This window comes from Trichechus manatus, unplaced genomic scaffold (assembly GCF_000243295.1).
Source record: "Trichechus manatus latirostris isolate Lorelei unplaced genomic scaffold, TriManLat1.0 scaffold00016, whole genome shotgun sequence".
Lineage (NCBI taxonomy): Eukaryota > Metazoa > Chordata > Mammalia > Sirenia > Trichechidae > Trichechus > Trichechus manatus.
This window is the reverse complement of record NW_004443952.1, coordinates 11,524,682-11,546,752: the sequence shown is the minus strand read 5'-3', so window position 1 is coordinate 11,546,752 and position 22,071 is coordinate 11,524,682. Positions and strand designations below refer to the sequence as shown.

At 43.9% G+C, this 22,071-nt stretch overlaps 1 protein-coding gene across 1 annotated transcript in view; it reads left to right on the top strand.

The window, feature by feature from the left end:
* Positions 1-532: 532 nt before the first annotated feature.
* Positions 533-22,071, top strand: part of LOC101346811 (paralemmin-2) — a 191,091-nt gene continuing 169,552 nt past the window's right edge. The window contains exon 1 of the mRNA XM_012554371.1: positions 533-622. Coding sequence (XP_012409825.1) covers positions 563-622 — 60 coding nt within the window. The 5' untranslated portion in view covers positions 533-562. The remainder of the gene's footprint in view (positions 623-22,071) is intronic.

Sequence of the window (22,071 nt, the reverse complement as noted above, 5' to 3'; positions counted from 1 at the left end):
CCACTAGGGCGCGCCAGCCGTGCGCCCTAGCGGTTCGCCGTGCGCCCGCGCCCCAGGTGTCCACCCGCACGTGCGCCGCCCGTCTGTGCCTTGGTGACCCACCGCGACAAGGTGCCTCTCCCTTGGCCGCGCGGCCTGGCAACCCCGGCGTCTCCTGCCCGCCTAGAGCCGCCCGGGGCTGCTGCAGCTGGTCCCCCACACCCCAGGGGCGGAGCGAGGCGCTGAGACGTCAGGGCGGAGAATGAGCGCGGGGCGAGCGCGCACTCCCGGCGACTGCCGGCGGCCCACGTCCCTGACTGGCGCGGACGCGGCGGGTCAGCGGCAGCGGCGATGAGATGCAGTTAGCAGCGGCGCTGGGACGCAGCCAGGTGGCCGGGCGGGCGAGGGCCAGAGGCTCAGCTGGGGCGAGCCAGTAGTGCGCACAGCTCTGCCCGCCGCTCCCGGAGCGGAACCCCGGCCGCTCCTCGGTTCTCCGGTTTCTGTCAAAGCCCCCCGGGGTGCCCATCAGTTTCTTTGGGTGACTACAGCGTGTGTTTTTTTTTTTTTTCTTTCCCTTCCCTGTATGTCCTTCTCCAGGATGGCAGAGGCGGAGTTGCACAAGGAAAGGCTGCAAGCCATAGCAGTAAGTCCACTTTCATTTTATTTTCTTGCTCTATTGTCTGCGATGGAAGGGACCCCCAGGTGTTTCGGGGCGAGCGGCATTCCAGCACAGTAGCCGCAGGGCATGTGTTTCGAGAGGAAAAGTCTGTCAAGGTTCAGCTGTGCTGCCTTTTCTATGTCTGTAGATATAAACCCCCAGGGCGCGCTTTGGGCTAGCGATTTAAATGTGGAGGATTGGCTCAGAAATAAGATGCTTGCTGCTGGGCTTTGGGAGAAGACTAAACAGAGACGTGGGGCGACTCTTGGAATATTATCACCCAGTGCCCATTAATACGTTGAGTTCATAGACTGGAGAACGAGAGAACGGTGACTAGAACGGTGGCTGTCATCCTCTCTGCGGAAGCCGTTCGTTTGCCTGTTAAGTGGAAAACCAGCAGTCGTCTCCTCTGCCAGCCTCGCGGTAGAACCTCCTCCCAGAAACTGGGAGTGTTCATTTTTTCCTTCTCTATTTGATAATGACAAGGGCACGGGTTCAAGCCACCACCTTGGAGCAGCCTGGGGACTTCATGTAAAACTGGGCCCAGGGAATAATATTGCAAGAGAGCCTCTTTCTTATGGGTGTGGATAATCTGGAAACCTATTTTCAGCATAGAAAAGAGCAACCAGATTTGGCAAAGTTTATATGCACTTTCAGAAAAGTGTACCCCTATGCATCTTGGGTATAACAGAGACCTCTCTGAGGCTGCCTAGATTTGAGCAATCTTGTGGTAGTGTTGCCAATGATCCACAGATGTGGTATTTTTACTGGAGCCACCACAGCTGGATTATATATTTCCTTTGTGGATGAGGGAATGCTTACTGTTGCTGTATGAAATAATAACAATTAAAAAGAAAAGGTCTGTTAACGTATTGACATAAAAGAATCTCCAGACATTCTTCTACCTAAGTACTTTTGTGTATGTATGTGTGTGCATCCAGGAGTTCCCTGGAAACATAAATTTGTTGGAGAAATAGTGTGTAATGTTTTGGAAGCAAAGTGTGTTAAAGTGTTCTCAAAAGCCTTTGGACCAACACTTCATTGGGGAAAATGCATACAGACCCTTCTTTTTTAAAAAGCGTTTGATCTGGTCTCAGTGTGGCTCTGAGACCCTCTTTCTCAAACTCTTTAAATCTGGAATGTCTTGGAGACTTTACCACCAAAGTGGGAGAAACGTTTGTTGGCAATGTTGAAATGCTATGGTTTGCTTATCAGGCAGCCTTTGAAAGTGGTCCTCAAAACTCAGGAAGGCTGTTTTCTTCTTTCTCTCCCCTTCCCCTCCGCGTGTATATTTTGATGGTTAATGGAGTCATTCATGGTTCCTAAAGTTCGTGGCAAGGCAGTGTGGCCAGTATGTCATGAACTTGATAAGAAAGGAGATATTCAGTTATTGGTGCCATGTAGCTGGTGGGTGTTTTGTATAAACTGAATAATAGGATGCTTTAGCTGTCGTTGAAGCGGCTGCTCCTGAGAACTCCTAGTCACTAGCATTGGCTGCTGCTGAAAGTTTCCAACAGTTGTCACATTTTCTGCCTTCGCATGACCAGCTTTACTGGATGCCTGAGGAACAGCTGAAGCCCGTGAAAGGACTTGCTTTCTGAACGTGGAGCCAGTAGCAGCTAACACTAAGGCCACCGCTTTCCAAGTGGGGTTGAGTAATCCCAGCAGAGGCCAAGTTGATTTTCACGAAAGATTTAGCGAGTATTTTTTAAATTCTCTTGAGTGTATGAGAAGAATAAACACAAATACTCATTTCTGTCTGTTCAGTTGTGGCATTGAGTTTGTCCTGTGTACCTGCGGAGCTGTTGCTGATTATTATGAACGTGCCAGTGAACATACAAGTTGTTATCAGTGTAGATTTTCTAACAGTGAAATGTGTGTGTGTGTGACAGAGAGAGAGGAGAAAGAGAGAGAGGGAGATATTAGATGATTTAGGGACTGAGGACTTGGGGCTACATCAGTAAATAGTTCTGTGCCAGCAGACCTAGCTGCACATTCTTCAAATCTGGCAAACCCTGCTTCTCTCCACCACCTTCCTGGCATTCTTAGGAGACCTGAGGTGCTCACAAGTCTGCCCCCAGAAGCTAGCACTCCTGAAGTCTCTTGGGATATGTAGGGGAGGAAAAGAATGAGTCCTCACCCATCATTAACTTTGGCTGCTGTCTAATAGAGCAGATAAACTGGGGTTCCAGTTTGTAGGACTTCGGACAAGGGTTGGGTTCAGTTCCTTCATCTATAAAATGGGCCCATTAGTTCTACCTCAGGAGCTGGTTGCAAGGTTTAGATATGATGTAAGTGAAGTACCTGGCATACAGTTGCCATTAAATACTGTTGAGGCAGAGCCCTAGAGCCCTCACTACCTGTCTACACTGCTGCCTTGTCCTGTGGGGGTTAGAGGCTCAACTCTAAAGTGGAGAGAGTCTGAACAGGCTTCTTTATCCTTTTCCCCAACTCTAACCAAAGGCCAGGGCCCTGCCCAGCAGCAGTTCCTCTAGCTGCTTGTAAAAATGGCCTGGCTGACTGTGAGCGGCCATCTAAGATACTCCGCTGGTCTCATCCCTTTGGGAGCAAGGGAGAATGAAGAGAACAGGATAAAAGGAAAAGATTAGTCTGAAGGACTAATTGTCTACAGCTACCAAGGCTTCCACCGGACTGAGTCCAGTACAGCTAGATGGTGCCCGGCTACCACCGACTGCTCTGACCAGGGTCACAACAGAGGGTTTTGTACAGAGCTGGAGAAGGATGTAGAACAGAATTCTAACTCACAAAAAAAGACCACATTTACTGGCCTAAAGGAGACTGGAGAAACCCCAAGAGTATGGCCCCCAGACACCCTTTTAGCTCAGTGGTGAAGTTATCTCCGAGGTTCACCGTTCAGCCTGGGAGTGGACAGCTGCATAAAACCAAATGGGACTAATGAGGTACAGTAGTCCAGTGACAAGGGCCAGAAGGGGACAAGGAAGCTGGTGATAGGGAACCCAAGGATGAGTAAGGATATTGGTGATGTGTTGTGAGATTGTCAACCATTGTCATAGGGCAACATTTGTAGTAACTGTTAAATGAGAAACTATTTTGTTCTGTAAGCCTTCATCTTAAGTGAGAATAACAGCACAATTGGAAGAGCATAGTCAATGTCACTGAACTGTGCATGTAGAAATTTTTGAAATGGTGTATCTTTGGCTACGTGTATTTTCATGAAAAAAAAGGTTAAGAAGTTAGAGGGTTGACATGTTGTGGGGTTGTTAACCAATGTCATAAAACAATATGTGTACTACTGTTTCATGAGAAACTATTTGTTCTGTAAGCCTTCACCTGAAGTACAGTTAAAAAAAAAAAAAAATGGCCTGGCTGAGATGTCTGACCTCCTCCAACCCCAAGAGTGGGAAGGAGAACCAAGATCAACAGCCCAAGGCTGATTTCTGTGAGGCGGAAGTCAGATGTGCCTCCTCTCTCCACCATCATTACCAACTCTGACACCAACCATCCCTCCCACAGTACTCCCTGTTGGGTTCAATAATTCATTGCAGTGGCCACACAGAACTCACAGACCACATTCACAATTATGGGGTTTATTAGGGAAGTAACAGTTACAATTCAGGCTCAAGAACACTCAGGATATAGTTCTTCCATCAGGCATGCCTCTCCCTGGCCCTCAGTCTCTGCCCAAAGGCACTCAGCTTTCTCTCTTGATGGGCTGGGAAGCCCACTGCACCTTCTCCTGCTGCCGAGTCTTTCCTTCCTTGGTGGAGGTAGACGTCTCTCCTACCTGCTATGGAACTGGCTCTCTTTTAAGGCAAAACTGACCAATCCCCTTGGTAGGCCACAATTACCCTATCACACAATCACCTGGGTGGGGGTTATAAGACCATGGCTAGAAGAGCTACACAAATGTAATCAATCATACCGCACGGCCTCAGACACAGAGGCGGGGACTCTGATTTGGGGATTCATCCATCCATTCATTCAGCAGTATTTACAGAGCACCTCTTCTGTGGAACGTACTGACATCACAGAAAAGTCAACGTCTCCAAGTTTCAACCACAAGAAGGAAGATCCCCAGCTTTGCACACTTCAGTTCTGAAAGGACAGATGTCCTGTGACCTAAGATATTTGTCACATGTCCATCTGTGGGTTTTTCCTCAAAAGAATTAATCGCTTTTTCAGTAACTATGGAGATTTAATTGACTCTTCCAATTGAGACCAGAGACAAATCAGTGAGAAAAGATGTATCCCATCCTATTTCCTGCCTAGAGAAGAGCAAGCCCATCTTTGACAACTATTTCTCTCAGGCTGCTCCTTTCATCTGTAGCTGTAATTTTAGAAGATAGTAAAATGCCTCTGTAACAGAGTAAATATGAATGGTGGTAATTCCAGGGAATAATAATTGCCATTTATTGAGCGTTTTATATTTAGTGAGGCACAGTGCAAAGTGCTTTTTAACATCCATTATCTGTTTAATTCTAATAACCACCTAATGAGGTAGATACTCGTATTTTATCCATGTTTTATAGACTAAGAGGTTATATAACTAGCCCAGCATTAAACAAATAGTGTCAAATCCAGGATTTGAACCCCTGCAGCTGGCCCCTGGAGCCCCTACTTTCACTGCTGCTCTGAACTGCCACCCAAGACGATGGCAAGCAGCATCTCACACTTTTTCCATGAGCACACTGTGCAAGTGGTTCCAGCAGCTGAGCGTGAGCTGATGAGGACAACCAGACTGATTCTGTAGGACTGGGAAAGCCCGAGACAACACAGCCCACATCCGTTGGAAAGTCTTCCAAGCCTGGGTTCCATGCATGGAAATGCCCAATGTATGCACCAACTGAGTGAGTAACATTCCTTAGGAGAAGCAGCCACTGCGTCTCAATGGAAACCAACTTTGGAGCGGGAGAGATTGTTATGTCTGTGCATCTAAGGGAAGATGAAGATGTTCTTCCTTGAGCATGCGTGAGCATAACTAAACATTACAGAGATTGTCTTAGGCAAACGCCCTAAGAGCCCTATGGACAAGACCTCAACCCACACTAGGGACCCACGTAAATGTGTTCATAACTGCTGAAAAATGAAATGTTAATCCAGCCTACATTTGTTCTTTAGGGAATTTTGTCATTTAATAAGAACTCACTCAGAATGATAAAAATGATCTTTTGCATGTGTATAGTACTTTATGATTTTCAATAACTTTGCATACGCTACCTTAATTCTGAGGTATACAGAGCAGGTCCCATTATCTTAATTCTGAGGTGTACCAGGCAGTTTCCAAACTCGCACAGTGAGATGGGGAAGAGTTTTACTAAGTCCCAGTCCCTCTAGACTCCTGATTGCTTGTGTTAGTGGCATTTTTAGCCTCAAAAGAGTGCTCTGATATGGGCTGGAGCTGCCACTAGGATAACACTGAGCTGAAGTCCCCTGGTGAGCAGGAGGGAGGTGAGCTTGGGGGAATGTGGGCCTGGATGTGCCTCTATGGAATCTTTCCTTTTTGGGATTTCACTTTGGGTCCTCCCTCTTGAAACTCTCAGTCAAATGGTAAGGTTAGTGGGCCTGTGACTCCTGTTGTTGTTGTTATTAGGTGCCATTGAGTCAGTTCCGACTCATAGTGACCCCCATGTACAACAGAACGAAACACTGCCCAGTCATGTGCCATCCTCACAATCGTTGCTATGTTTGAGCCTGTTGGTGCAGCCACTGGGTCAATCCATCTCATTGATGTCCTTTTCCAGGGACTGGTCCCTCCTGATAACATGTCCAAAGTATGTGGGACGAAGTCTTGCCATCCTCACTTCTAAGGAGCATCCTGGTATACTTCTTCCAAGACAGATTTGTTCATTCTTTTGGCAGTCCATGGTATATTCAATATTCCTTGCCAACACCATAACTCAAAGGCATCAATTCTTCTTTAGTCTCCCTTATTCATTGTCCAGCTATGTCATCCTATTCTCTGTCTTGAGTAGGCCTGGGTGTAGGTAAATGGCTTAGACTGGCTATGCACTGGCCTTACAGAGAATTACTTGTTGGATTTTCCTAGATTCGTCTTTCCACGCCTCCTCTTGTCTTGGAGCAATAAGCACTTGAGTACCAGGGTTGGAGAGTGGGGTCGGTAGCCAACGAGGCCACCCAGCCTGCTTTTGATTCTGGCCACTTAGCTTGGCTTGCCTAAGCCAAAAGTCCTCGCTACGATTTAGCTTCTCAGATCGGGGATTCCTCAGTGATTAGAGGCCACACTCAACCCTGATAGTAATAAACACTATGATTTATGTTGGGACCACCCCTGTACATGCCCCTTGTGAATCTATGTTGGTGGTGGGCAGCTAGCAGAAGACTGGAGAATTTAAGATCCCGGCCATTTATCTGCTATCTTCTTCCATCTCAGAGACACAAACGACACTCTGCTTATAAAATTCCAAGTTAGTTATTTCACTTAGATGTTATAAAGTCAGATAAGGCCTAAAATATTGTTTGCCTGGGATATTGGTGCTGAGGAAGTTCTCACCCTGTCTGCATCTTTAGGGTCGCTTAGCAGATAGATGACTGTTGGGCCTGTTCAGGGTCATTTCTGGGTCTGGTGGTGCCAAACCAGGCCTTACACAAGCATGTTCAAGGGTCATACACCTCTCTGGCCACTTAGTTGTACCTCAGACTATTTCGGGTTTTGGCCTCGTGGGACAAAGAGCAACTACTCTGGCAAACTTTAAGGCACTCTGAGAGATATAGCAGTCATCATTAAAAAAAAGTCAGCATAAAAAAAGCCAAGCAAGGGGATTTGTGAGTTATGGTTTGTCAATATTTAGAAAAAACCAGGGCTCAGTAGAGGTGTTTCTACATTTCTTCTGGAGCTACCCAATGCTTTTGTGACCACTGCTCTTGTTCTTTGGAATTACCCACATTTCATCACTGATCCCTTTTGGAGATGTTGATCAACTTGTTTGGCGTTAAAAGTTGGTCATCATGTAACTTAACATTATCAGGTTATATTGACTGAGATAGCAAACAGGCAATGATGCATGGAGACGGTAGTCCCCAGGGCTGTCAGTGCTTTGTACAGTCTGACAGAGTTATATGCATGGATTCTGGAGTCAGAAGGCCTTGGTTCATGTCCTGGCTTTTCCATTACTATCTCTATGATCTTGTAGTGTCTCGGTTTCCTCACCTCTAACTAAGGTGGGGATAATGATAATGCTTGCCTCATGGAGTTGTTATGATGGTTAATTGAGAGATTTCATGGGAAGTGCACAGAGAAGGCATACAGTAGACACTCAGCAAATGTTTCCTTTTTAAAATAGTGAATAGTGAATCAGAAAATCATAATTCATACATTTTTAAACAGAACATGGACACAGAGTGAAAGGTGAATTCTGTTAATCTCAACATTTTTGCCAAACTGCAAGACTTCAGATGAATAAAGTAACTACTGAGAGTTTCCAAGCATGAGGATAGTAATGAAAACAAAAAAGATTGTTGAAGTGGGCAGGAATTGTAAACACAGAGGGCTCCAGGGACCATCATGTAGTGTAAGTGAGTGCCATAGGTTGGGTGGAGGTGTGCAGACCTGGAGAGCAGATGCCACTTATCAGTTGCAGTTATTTTATCCCATGTGAGACCATGGGCCCTATGTTGTCACATCTCATTTTCAAGAGAAGCTAGAAATCTGATTTTTTAAAATGTGAAATTTCCTTTTAAAAAAAAGTTATTGACTAGATAGCATACAACAACAGTCAACTAGTTTAAAAACTTTAAAAATTTTGTGGACACAACAAAATTCCTTTAGGCCAACGGGTCGACATTTTGTGACCTCCGGATGTAGGTAGAGCTTTGAACTTTACAATGTGCATTCCTTATGCATTGACTTATTTGGATTTCATGAGGATACTGTGAAGTAGTATTAACAGTACCCCCTAGGTCTCTCATGATATTGCAAGATCAGGTTGCCTTTTTGCCAGTTTTGTGGGTTTCGTGTCCATGTGTTTGGATCATTGGAAAAGTAGTGCACATTTGCTACATCTTTCAATATTAAGCCACTCCTTGTAATCACTGACATTATTATAACTCAGAATATTGCTCTCTCAAAATCAACAGAAAAATGTAAAAGAGTTAGCGTCTTGATATGGGAAATTCCTGTTATTATAGAAGAATCTTTAAGGCATCTATACAAGGTATGCAAATCTGAATCTGTCACATGTCAGCGAGAATGTTTGGGATGGTTCTGATTTATTAAGAGCCTCTAAGTAATTGACAATATAGGGAGACCCAGCTGGGCTCAGGACTTCTAATAATAGCAGCAACTGCCATTTGAGATAGACATTTTGCAAACTGTGATATTAGAACCAAACCAAATAACTAAACCCACTGCCAGTGAGTTAATTCTGGCTGATAGTGACCCTATAGGACAGGGTAGAACTGCCCCGTAGGGTTCCCAAGGCTGTAAATCTTTATGGAAGCAGATTGCCACATCTCTCTCTCCTGTGGCGTGACTGGTGGGTTCGAACCACCCACCTTTTGGTTAGCAGTTGAGCACTTTAACCACTATCAGGGCTCCTTTGCTATAGAATAGTGATTCTCAAACTTTGGCTTTCATCGGAATCACATTGGTGGGGGGATCCTTAAAGCAGATTGCTGGGCCCCACCCCCCAGAGTGTCTGATTCAGTAGGTCTGAGAATTTGCATTTCTAACAAGTTTTCAGGTGATGCCAATGCTGCAGCTGTTGTTCTGGGGAACACACTGGTGTAGTGGTGGGAGACCAATAGTAGAAGGAGATTAGAGTCTGAGTCTTGATAAGTGTCTCCTGCCCATTGTAATTCCAGGAGTTTGTGTTCTGTATTTTGAAGAGGTGAAATAGAGTAAAAGACCAAATTCAGTATTTCTTAGAGAGAGCCTAAAACATAGACCAGTTTGAAAGTGATGTCGTTATGGTCCTCTCACATGCCAGGGTGGCCGATCAAGAGAAGTACCTGCTTTAATCTATTTAAATAAAGTGGCGTTTCTCTCTGTTGGTCACTCAGATCTGTCTAGAGGTTTTGCTTGGGATTGGCTGGGCAAGTTGGGAAGGTATGCTTGGGATTGGCTGACCAAAACTATGGGTTAAAAAGTTCACCTTGGGAGGCTTTAGGGGACACATCAGTGAGTCAAAAAATTATGCAGTAGCAGATGAGGCCATGTACAGTGGGAGGCCCTTTGAGAGAGATGTACCAAACATATTATGATGTAGAGAGTTCCATAGCAATTAAGCTAATCAAGTCTTGAGCCAGCCCCCACCTGCATGCACTGACTCGGTGCAGCTGCTTCTCATGTGGGCAACTCTAGTAGAAGGCCAGGATGAGCAGCAGCTGAAGTTCATTTATTTAATGATGGTTAATGATTCAATGATCATGACAATGGCACAGGATTGAGCAGTCTTTCGTTCTGTTATAATTAGGTTGCCGTGAGTTGCAGCCAACTCGACGGCACCTAACAACAGCAACGATTCTCCTAAGCTAGTCTGTGTGTCCACAAGAATGGCTTGTCACTGACCTATCAAAGAGAAGTTTATTCTCGCAAGGATGTCACACAGGCTTCCCTTACCCTTATTTGTAGCATCCATGGTTTGAGCAAACCCTTCATTTTTAGAAGGATTCTGCCTCACCCAGATTCTTCTCTGTAAAAAAACCCACAAAGCCAGAGGCTGCACTGTACTGCATTAGGCCTAAGAGAATACCAACAGACTTTGGGTGCTGGGCTGCACAGTGCAGGGTACTTCTTAGAGGAAAGGTCGCTCACAAGCACTGTGGGTTTGGGAGAATGCCCCAGAGCTGAGACCTGTTTCTGACAGGAAATGCCAGCAGGAGCAGAGGTTGGTGGGGGGCAGTGCATGATGGAGCTACATGTGCCCTTTGTTAATTATTATCTCAGTATTTTTCATTGATCTCATGTTGAATCCAAATGCTCAAAAGGAGATTATTTTAAAATATATATGTATGTATGTGTGTGTATATATTTTTACACATATATATGTTGTTAGGTGCCATTGAGTCAGTTCCGACTCATAGTGACCCCATGTACAACAGAATGAAACACTGCCCGGTACTGTGCCATCTTCACAATCATTGCTATGTTTGAGCCCATTGTTGCAGCCACTGTGTCAATCCATCTCATTGAGGGTCTTCCTCTTTTTTGCTGACCCTCTACTTTACCAAGCATGATGTCCTTCTCCTGGTCCTGCCTGATAACATGTCCAAAGTACAAGAGACAAAGTCTCGTCATCTTTGCTTCTAAGGAGCGTTCTGGCTGTACTTCTAAGACAGGCTTGTTCGTTCTTCTGGCAGTCCATGGTATGTTCAATATTCTTTGCCAACACCATAATTCAAAGGCATCAATTCTTCTTTAGTCTTCCTTATTCATTGTCCAGCTTTCACATGCGTATGAGGTGATTGAAAATACCATGGCTTGGGTCAGGCATACCTTAGTCCTTAAAGTGACATCTTTGCTTTTTAACACTTTAAAGTGGTCTTTTGCAGCAGACTTGCCCGATGCAATATGTTGTTTGACTTCTTGACTGATGTAATATATATATTTTTTATACATATGTTTTATATGTATATACATAGAGAGAGAAAAGGTTATATCCTATTTACATTATGTTTGAACATATATTAAAAATACTTTGGGCTTAGTCTTTGACCCTAGTATCGGTACCTCTATAGACAGCATCGTATGAGCTTAGCCAGAAAAAAGGAATAGGGAATCTGGTACCTTTCCCTTGTGTAAGATGGAAGGGGAAAGAAAAACAATATGAGCCCCCAAGATAAAAGCCCTAGCTGTAGATGAAAAGGACACGAGCCACACCTCAGAACACATCTTCCTGCCCATTGATTGCCCCACAGCAGCCAATTTCATTGCCCCACTGGCTTCTGGGCTCTTGACAGTCTGTGCAGGATCAAACATGGCAGGAATCACAGTCTTCAAGGCATCTGTAAAACCTGCCCTTACTTTTTTGCTGAGTTATACTGGTTTACTTACTATTCTAGGTGGGTGGGATGTTTTCCCCTCATCTGCTAAATTATAACCAGTCATCTGAGTATTCACTTTATTTTTAAATTCAGGGCTGAAACTTAAAACTTTGAGGGTTACAAAAAATGTTATTCTTAAGAGAAAAACATATGCTTGAAAATTTAACCCCTTTGGTGGTCGGCAGGGGATTTTCGTTGTCTGAGTTTGAGAGCTAATGTGACAACTTCAAGGCTAATCAATACTACATGGGTTCACATAAAAAGACCAGACTTACTGGTCTGACAGAGACAGGAGGAACCTCCAAAACTATGGCCCCCAGACATGCTACTAACCCAGAACTGAAACCATTCCTGAAGCCCACTTTTCAGACAAAGATTAGACAAGCCTATAAAACAAAAAATAACACATGTGAGTAATGTGCTTCTTAGTTCAATCAAATATATGAGACAAATGGGCAGCTCCTGTCCAAAAGGAGGAGGAGAAGGCAGGAAGGGACAGGAATTGGGTGAATGGACACAGGGAACCCAGGGTGGAAAGGGGGAGCATGCTGTCACATTGTGAGGATTGCAACCAATGTCACAAAACAACATGTATATAAATTTTTGAATGCGAAATTAACTTGAGCTGTAAACTTTCACCTAAAGAACAATTAAAAAGAAAAAATACATGGGGCTTCAGGACTTGAGTAGCTTTGATAGTGGGCGTTTGCCACGTGTGACATGGTACAGAGGCCAGGATCTAGGAGAGGTGTCTCTAGGCTGTGGCCATAAAGTCCATCCAGTGGCTATCCCCAGGCTCCTGGTTGGTCTGCTTAAATGTTGAGTGTCTGCAGCCTGACTTGTCATCTTGGGCTGATAATACTTGCCGCCTCTAATGAAGTGGGAAGTGCTTTGAAAATTTCCTTACTCCCAGTTAAACTGTAAGACATATAAGATCTGAAAAGCTCGAGGCTAACATGGGTGAACCTGAAAGGAAATACTGCCTCTCCAGGTAAGCAAAACCACATTCTGAGTGGTGATGCTCCAATTATCTGTGTGCCCTCCTTTTCTGTTCCAGGCGGTTTGCAGGCAGCTTTGTTTGTGAATAGTGAAGGCTGAGCATATGTGTTCAAAATTTACTGCCATTAATGAGATAAAACTCACAACAAAACCCAAAGGATATTTAACAACAGATGCTGTAAGTTTTGGTGGAGATGGGTAAGAAGGCGGGGCAGGTCCCAGTCCTGAAGGCTGGCTGTGGAATGTGCTGTCTAATTTTACTAATTACTGGAAGTAAACCTCTAGTAGCCTGCACTACATTCTCCCTCCATCCTTATTCACACTGGTGTGAGAATGATAGACATCAGATAAGTATTGGATCTAATAGGGGAGAATGAAGAGAAAGTACGGGCTCTGAAAACAGCGAGAAGAGGAGGTGAAGGTGAAAGTAATTTCAATTGCTCAATTACCCTCCTGTCGCTTCCCTTCCCACCATCATCTCTTGCTACTGACATGTCACTAGTGCTGCCTCTGGTTGCTTCCAGCTCTCCATCTGCCCTAAGCCTGGGTCCACAGAGAAAAGCTGGACGCAGACGGGCTTAGTAGGTGGTGGTGGTTGTCAGTTGCCATCGAGTGCATTCCAACTCCTGGAGACCCCACGTGTGCAGAGTAGAATTGCTCTATAAGGTTTTCAAGGCTGTGACCTTGCAGAAGTAGATCACTGGGCCTGTCTTTTGAAGTGCTTCTGGGTAGGTTAGAACCACCATGGTTTCAGCTAGTAGTCAAACACCTAACGGTTTGCACCACCTGGGGGCTCCGGCTTAGTAGATCAAAAACCACACCCACTGCCACAGGTCGATTCCAACTCATAGTGACCCCGTAGAACAGAGTAGAACTAACCATAAGGTTTTCAAGGCTGTAAATCTTGATGGAAGCAGACTGCCACATCTTTCTCCCACGGAGTGGCTCGTGGGTTCGAACTGCGGACCTTTCGGTTAGCAGCCTAGCGCTTAACTACTATGTCACCAGGGTTCCTGGCTTAGTAGAGGAGGGGGCCTTTTCCAGGTCTCCCCCAGCACAAATAAGTCATCTACTCTTTGGGGAGACAGGGCACCTGAGGGTTCAGAAAGTGGGACAGAAGATGGTAACTTTACCCTATAGCTTGTTTTAAGGGGAGTTTGGGAGGGTCTCCCAGTTCCTGAGACCTTCCCACGTGTCAGACATCCTACCTAATGCCTGACATTCAGGGTTAAAAACTCCAGATGTCTGCAGGTACCGGGCCGACGTGGCTGAACTGTTGGGGCTGTGGTAACAGAGGGCAGGCTCCAGAGGAGGCAGGCAGCGCTCAGCTCCATCTGGTTGGTATTTTGAGGGAATACAAGCTCAGGATCTTCTAATTTTTCAAGAGAAACTGCAAGTCCAGCTTTTGAAATGAAATCTGTTGATGTTTAAAAAATTCACAGTGATTTGGACACTGCGTAGACCAAACCAAACATAATGAGATTTGAACACTTTGTGGGCTGAATTGTTCCCCACCCTGGCCCCCCTAACTTCTACCCTGGGCTGCTGGTTTTCAAACTTTGCCTTTCACAGGGTATTTTATTTAGTTGTAAAGTGGTAATATTAGGGAGAAGAGGATAAGTGTTACAGTTTGAACCTAAGTGAGAAGTAGATATGTTTAGGCACGTTTGGCAAACTGGTGAGATGGACATGCCAGAAGCCCATTTGTGGTGGATGTGTGACCCTGTAAAAACAACAGTCTCCCGGTCAGAGTCAGGGCTGCTACTGAAATCAGTTACTTACCCAGGAGGCTGGATGAACTCATGAGTTCTATGGAAGAAGTAAAAACTGAAAGCACTCTTAAAAAAAAAAAAAAAGGAATAAAATTGACTTTTTTTGGTATACACTTCTCTGAATTTTAACCCATTGCCATCAAGTTGATTCTGACTCATGGCGCCCCCAGGTGTGTGAGCGTAGGACTGTGCTTCATAGGTTTCCAATGGCTGTAAACTTATGGAAGGAAATCGCCAGGCCTTTCTTTCGTGGCACCATTGAGTGGATTGGAACCTCCAGCCTTTGGGTGAGCACCTGAGCACAAACTATTTGCACCACCCAGGGACCTCATGTATAGATTCATGTAACCACCAGCACAGTCAGGATACAGAACAGTTCCATCACCCCCAGAAAACTCCCTCAGGAATCAACTGTAAAACACTGAAATGTAAGTAAGTTCTGCTTTGCCCCACTTGCACCCCTACTTTGAGAGCTCTCAGAATCAGTTAGGATATGGGAGAGTTGACCAGAACAGGAAACTGGGGTTCCCAGCCTTTGGAGGGGAGCTATTTGAAAATGAGCACCACCCATACCTACATAAAAGGTTTTTGCTTTTCCCCAGTAAATACCTTCTGCTCCAGGCTGGCTCATCTTTTCACTGTTCCCTACTAGGGTGGTCAGATTTAGCTAATAAAAATACAAGATGCCCAGCTATTGCATGGAACATGCTTATACTAAAAAAGTATTCATTGTTTATCTGAAATTAAGGTTTAACTGAATGTCCCGTGTTTTATCCAGCAAGCTGTCCCCTTCACATACATGTCAGATTCACAACCAAGTTCAGAACCCACTTTTTCTAGATCTGTGTTTCACTCTTCTGTTATGAGTGTGAAAATACTCTTTGGTTTTAAATATTAGCTTGATTATAGGGAGATAGGGCATGCATTGGAAGGACGAGAGTACCTCCTCACTGCATTGATGTGTTTTCAAGAAACATTTTGTGACCAACGGGACATATCCTTTCTGGAGAATAAGAAATGTCTTGAAGCATGTGTGAGGGAGGAGGACAGTAAATTCAGAAACTGGAACATTCCCCAGTGCCCCTCCTCTCCCTTCCCCTGGCCCAAACTTTGAATAATATAAAACTGCAAAGACTAAACAAGGAGATTGTGCACACTGGATGAGTTTAAAAATAACATTGGAAGACTAGCCTTCAACAAGCCATTTATCTCACATTGCATTGAGCAGGACGGGTCCTTGTAGCCTGTAGTGTAGGAGTCACTCAGTGGTCACAACCAGGTCATTCCTGCCTGCGTATTTTAGTGGAGGGTGGTGTGATAGCTGATGGATTTGTCTCGTTTGTTTTTAATCAATTTTACTAGTAGGGTTTCAGAATTAGAATACGAAAAAGAGGAAAATCAGATTTACATAGCAGCTTCAGAATTAAGAATGAGTGGAAATTGCAATTTTCAGTCCTGACTGGGGTCAGCCCACAATGGCCTACTGCCTGTTTTTGTAAGACCCGTGAGCACAGCGTGGTTCTTACATTTTTAAATGGCTGGAAAAAGAAATCATAAAAAGAATGTTTTCTGACATGTGAAAATGATATGAAATTCAGATTTCAGTGTCCATAAATAAACTTGTATTGGAATACAGTTACGACCATTCATTTCCATATTGTCTATGGCTGCTTTGTGCTACAGTGGCGGAAGTGAGTAGTTGCAACAGAGACCATTTGGCCTGCAAAGCTTTAAATTATTATCTGACCGTTTATGGAAAACCTTTGCTGACCTCTGCTCCAAATAGTGTATCTTCTGTGGTTATATATGTGATTAAGTCTCCAGGAATCTGTTATGGATTGAATTATGCATGTCCTCCCAAAATATGTCATAAATTCTAACCTCTATGCTTGTGGTTATAATCCCATTTGGGAATGTGTTGTCTCTGTTGTGTTAATGAGGCAGGATTAGTGTAGGGTGTATCTTGAGTCAATGTCTTTTGAGATACAGAAGAGATTAAGCAAGCGAACAGAGGAGAGATGGGGTAAGATAGATGGCAAGACACATGAAGATCTCCAAGGAACCTGGAAGCAGAAGCCGAAGAGACAAGGACCTTCCTCCAGAGCTGACAAAAAAAGAAAGCCTTCTCCTAGAGCTGGCGCACTGAATTTGGATTTCTAGCCTCCTGAACTGTGAGAAAATAAATTTCTGTTTGTTAAAGCCACCCATTTGTGGTATTTCCGTTAGAGCAGCACTAGATAACTACGGTAAAGTGTTTTAAAGAAGAAATTGTCTTGTTCCTGGCAGTCCACAACAATAAAGCATCTCAGACGCCCTCATCACTGTTTCTGCACTACCATGTCAAGAGGCTTATATTTACTGGAAAGCTTGCTTGTGAGTTTTGCTGCTGTAGAATTTTCTCATTAGAGCCTAGCTGTCTAAGCCAACTGCATGTTGTTGTTTTCTTTTGAAAATCAGAAAATCTAATCTCTTAGAGATGATTTGGCGCATCTAAAAATAATAATTTTTTTAATCAACAAAAACTAGGGGTAGGTTTTCTAGATCATTTTTCTTTCTTCGTTGAAATTGCCAAAACCCTCATTCTCTTCCCCTGGTGACTTTGAGGGTAAAGGGCCAGATCAGAGGCCAGAGGATACACCAGCCACAATCCCTGAGTCCAAGTAGGAAGCCAGTGAAGAGTGGCCTCTGGCCAGCCAACCCTGACATTCATTAGCCCTTCACCAAGAGTCAGTTACCTCATGGAATCCATGGGGCCAATACCTTGCTTTGCAAGTAAAGTAACCATCTGGTAAAAGCTGCTGATGACCAGCAGAAGCAGGGTCCACCCTGGCCTCTCTAAATCATTGTTTCCTTTCTGCCCGCTTCCATTTCTTGTTTAAAGGGGCCAGCTGCAATTTGGGTCTTGGCTGCCTGGAAATTTCCAAAGGGACTTTGGTGCTTTAGTAAATATTTTCAAATTGCCCAAGGTTTTAGAGATATCAGAGGTGTAGTTGTGAAATCACATTAAAAAAAAGATTGAAAAGGGCACTTAGGCCTGGCCATGTGAACATGCTGGAATGATCAGCGGGGTGGGCACTCATGGTTGCTCACTTTTCACACGGATACCTGGATTCCTAGAGTCTCCATCACAAGTATGACCCTGAAATTCCCCATTTTGGGCTACTTCCAAGCAGACGCTGGGAGAATAGGAAGCCAACCATGTATGCAGAGTTTCTCAGCCTCAGCACTGTTGACACTATGAGCTAGATAACCTTTGTTGTGGGGAGCTGTCCTGTGCATTGTAAGATGTTTAGCAGCATCGCTGGCCTCTACCGATTAGATGCCAGTAGCACCCCCCTGCCTCCAGTTGTGACAACCAAAAATGCCTCCAGACATTATCAGATGTCCCCTTGGTGCAAAATAACACCCTTTGAGAACGACTGACGTAATATAACTTAAGGGTTACCTGCTCAAATGTATTTCCCATATTTTCTTTAATAGTGCCTAGTGTCTTCACTTTTTTTTTTATTTGATGTGTTTCGTTTTATTTAACCTCAGAACATGAAGTGGAAGGGGCAACATTTTTATAGCTATACTGTGATTAAAAAAATACATTGTGGTAAAATATATATAACACCAAGTTTTCCATTTTACATTTTTAAGTGTATAAATTCAGTGACATTAATTACTATTTATCACATTGTGTTACCATCACCACTATCCGTTTCCAAGAGTTTTTTTTATCACCCCAAACAGAAATTCAGTGCCCCTTTAGTTTTAACTCCCACTCCCCCCAGTACCTGGTAACCACTAATAAACCTTTTTTATCTATGCATTTGCCTATTCTAGTTATTTCAGATAAGTGGGATCATATAATATTTGTCCTTTTGTGTCTGACTTATTTCACATAGCATACTGGGGTTCATTCATGTGGTAGCATATATAAAGATTTCATTTTTCTTTGTGGCTGAATAATATTCCATCGTATGTATATAGCACATTTTGTTTATCCATTCATCTGCTGATGGGCACTTAGGTAGTTTCTACCTTTTGACATAAGAGGAGAGAGAGAAGGGGGCACATCGTAGCTGCCCAATGAATGCGTATTGAAATGGTAGCTTTGCCAACTTTGCCTTCTTATCTGGGGCTGCTGCTGGATGCTTGGGCTGTCTCTGAGATCAGTCTATTGATGTCTGCTCCTCTGCCATGGAAAACATCCAGTATTTCCAGTTACAGCATGAGCTTTTAGTCTGGTTTGCTTGGATCCTGGAGGCCAAAAGAGTAAGGTCTTCTCTCCTAAGGAGGAGAGAGGGCTGGAAGCCCATTTCCAACCTCCAAAGCGGCAACGAGCAATGAAAGCAGTGGGACCTCTGACGAGCAGTGACCTCACAGCACACACCTACCTGTGACCAGCTCTGCAGGAGCTGTCACCATCCCCCTTGCGTGCCTTGGCTCTGGACCACTAGGGCAGGGGCATGCATGGGAGTTAAGCAGCCTAGAGATTAACTATTGCTACATGTGAATTTCATAATCAAAACAAACAAAAAACATGAGCCCTCTCTCATTTAGTTCCTGTTATTAGTTATAGTTCTCCAGAGAAACAGTACCAATAGGATAGATAGATAAATGGATGGATGGATGGATGGGTGGGTAGGTGGATGGATGGATGAATGGATGGATGGATAGATAGGATATATATGTGTGATATATATATATAATATGTATATATATGTGTGTGATTATATATAATATGTATATGTGTGTGTGTGTGTGTGTGTATATGTATACACACACACACATATATGTAATATATATTGTATATTAAGGAATCCCAGGGTGGTGCGGTTAAGCGCTTGACTACTAGCCGAAAAGTTGGTAGTTTGAACCCACCCAGAGGTGCCTCAGAAGACAGGTTTGGCTTCCAAAAGGTCACACCCTTGAAAAACCCTATGAAACAGTTCTACTCTGCATACATGGGGTCACCATGAGTCAGAATCGACAGCAACTAACAACATTATATATTGTATTGTACTGTATTGTATTATAGTTATATATGTTGTTGTTGTTGTTAGTTGCTGTTGACTTGGCTCTGACTCATGGTGACCTTATGTTTAACAAGGAAACATTGCCTGATCCTGCACCATCTCCAAGATCTTTGATATGTTTGATCCTCTTGTTGAGGCTATTATGTCGCTCCATCTCACTGAGGTTTTCCTCATTTTTGCTGCTCACTACTTTAGCAAACATGATATCCTTTTCTAATGATTGGTCTTTCCAGATGCTGTGTCCAAAGCTGAAGAACCACCATCCTTGCTTCTAATGAGTGTGTGTGTGTGTGTGTATATGTATGTGTATATATGTATAAAGGACCCCTGGGTGCAGTGGTTAAGCGCTCGACTGGTAACCTGCTAACTGAAGTTCTGCTGTTCAAATCCACCAGCTGCCCTGTGGAAGAAAGATGTGGCAGTCTGCCTCCATAAAGATTACAGCCTTGGAAACCCTATGGGGCAGTTCTACTCTGTCCTGTAGGGTCACCGTGAATTGGAATCGAATCGATAACGATGAACTAGTTTGGTTTTGGTTTTAGAGAGAGAAAGAGGGTGTTATTTTAAGAAATTAGCTCATGGGATTGTGGGGGGCTGGCAAGTCCAAAATCTGTAGTGCAGGTGGCAAGCTGGAAACTCCAGCAAGTTTTCTATGTTACAGTCTCGAGGCAGAAATCCTTCTTCTCTGGCAAACCTCAGTTTTTGGTCTTAAGGCCTTCAACTGATTGTATGAGGTCCACCCACATTATCGAGGGTAGTCTTTACTTTGAGTCAACTGAATGTAAAGGTTAATCACATCTACGAAATACCTTCACAGCAACATCTGGACTAGTGTTTAACCAGACAGCTGAGCACTATAGTCTAGTCAAGGTGACACGTAAAATTAACCATCATAGTTCCCTTTGAGACCTTCAGGTCACTAGGTTCCAGAGTGTTCTGTGTGGGGTTAACACTTATGGTTTTCACCAATAAACACATCAGTTTCCTACACAGTTTAGATTATTGTGATTTCTCCAGCTGTTTTTCCCTGGGTTGCTATAATAGGTCAGTGCATGTTTCCCAACGGAAATGGCCCAGGGTTCCTTAAGTAGTGGGTGTCATTTGCCACTGGTGCCTCAAACCTACTTCCCATTCTCACACTCGTGACTTCCTTTTAGCACCCAAGACCCTCAATATTCCACAGCTCTTTGTCTCCTGTCTAGGCCTTATATCTGGAAAGGTGCAGAAAAGCATTTCACACAGGGTTGTGAAAAAACTGAACCGTTCCCTTTTCCTGGAAGCCAGTTAAAAACTGTGGGCTACACCATAAACCACATCAGAATGTCAACTCAACCACTATCGGTCCTCTCTGTGTTTCATTCTGGACCCTTTGTTGTCCCCCTACTCTCCTCAACAATGAACCAAACATTCCTCATGAATTCACAGCTATTTAGAGTTTACAGAATTCTCTCACTTCCATTGTCTTGTTTGAGTGTCAATTAGCAGGACAAGTATTATTTTCCTCATTTTCTGTCAGAGAAAGCAGAAGCTTGGTTAAGTAGTTTGTCCAGGCTCATCCAGAGCCACAGCTAGAGGCCACATCTCCTGAATACACCAGCTCTCTTTCCACTACCTCCAATATATCTGCTTCCATTTCTCCTCTGGGACCCCATTTTGTGGTCCATGTATGCTGAGGCTCAGGGGCTCACTGATTCCCTTGCTCTGCTCCAATGCCAAATTCTATCCACTTTGTGTGTGTGTGATTAAATATATATAGCAAAAAAACTGCTATTGTAGCCATTTTTAAATGTATAAGTCAGTGACATTAATTACATTCACCATATTTTACAGCTATCACAATTATCTCCAAAAATCGTTCATCACCCCATACAGAAACTCAGCACTCCATAAGCAAGAATTTCCCTTTCTCCTCTCCCTCAACCTCTAGCAACCACCAGTTAACTCTTGTCTCTATGCATTTGCTTATTCTAGATATTTCTTCTAAGTGGAATCATGTAATATTTGTGATTTTGTGTCTGACTTATTTCACTCAGCATAATGTTTTCCAGGTTCATTCATATTATAGTATGTACCAGAACTTCATTTCTCTTCATGGCTGAATAATATTCCATTGTATGTATATAGCACATTTTGTTTATCCATTCATCTGTTGATGGACACTTGGGTCGCTTCTACCTTTTTGCTATTGTGAATAGTGCTGCAATGAACACTGGTGTACAAGCATCAGTTTTAGTCGCTACTTTCAAGTCTTTTGGGTGCATATGTAGGAGTGGAATTGCTGGTTCATGTGGTAATTCTATGTTTAACTTTTTGAAGAACTGCCAAGATGTTTTCTGCAATGGCTGTTCCATTTTACAATCCCACCAGAAATGGAAGAGCACTCCAATTTCTCTATATCCTTGCCAATACTTGTTATTTTCCATTTTTCTGATAATAGCCATTCTAGTGGGTGTGAAGTGCAATTCCAACCCCTCTTGCCCTCCCCAAGAGGACAAGAAGCAGCCTAGGCCTAGTGAGGTGGGCAGTGGGAGAATATTCTTTTTGTTAAGTTGGTGTTTAGGCCAAAGGAGCAGCACGGGCAAAGGTACAAGGTTTGCAACGGAGCAAAGCATTAGGAAACAAGTAGTGGTTGGTTGTAGCTGGAGCATGCTGAGAA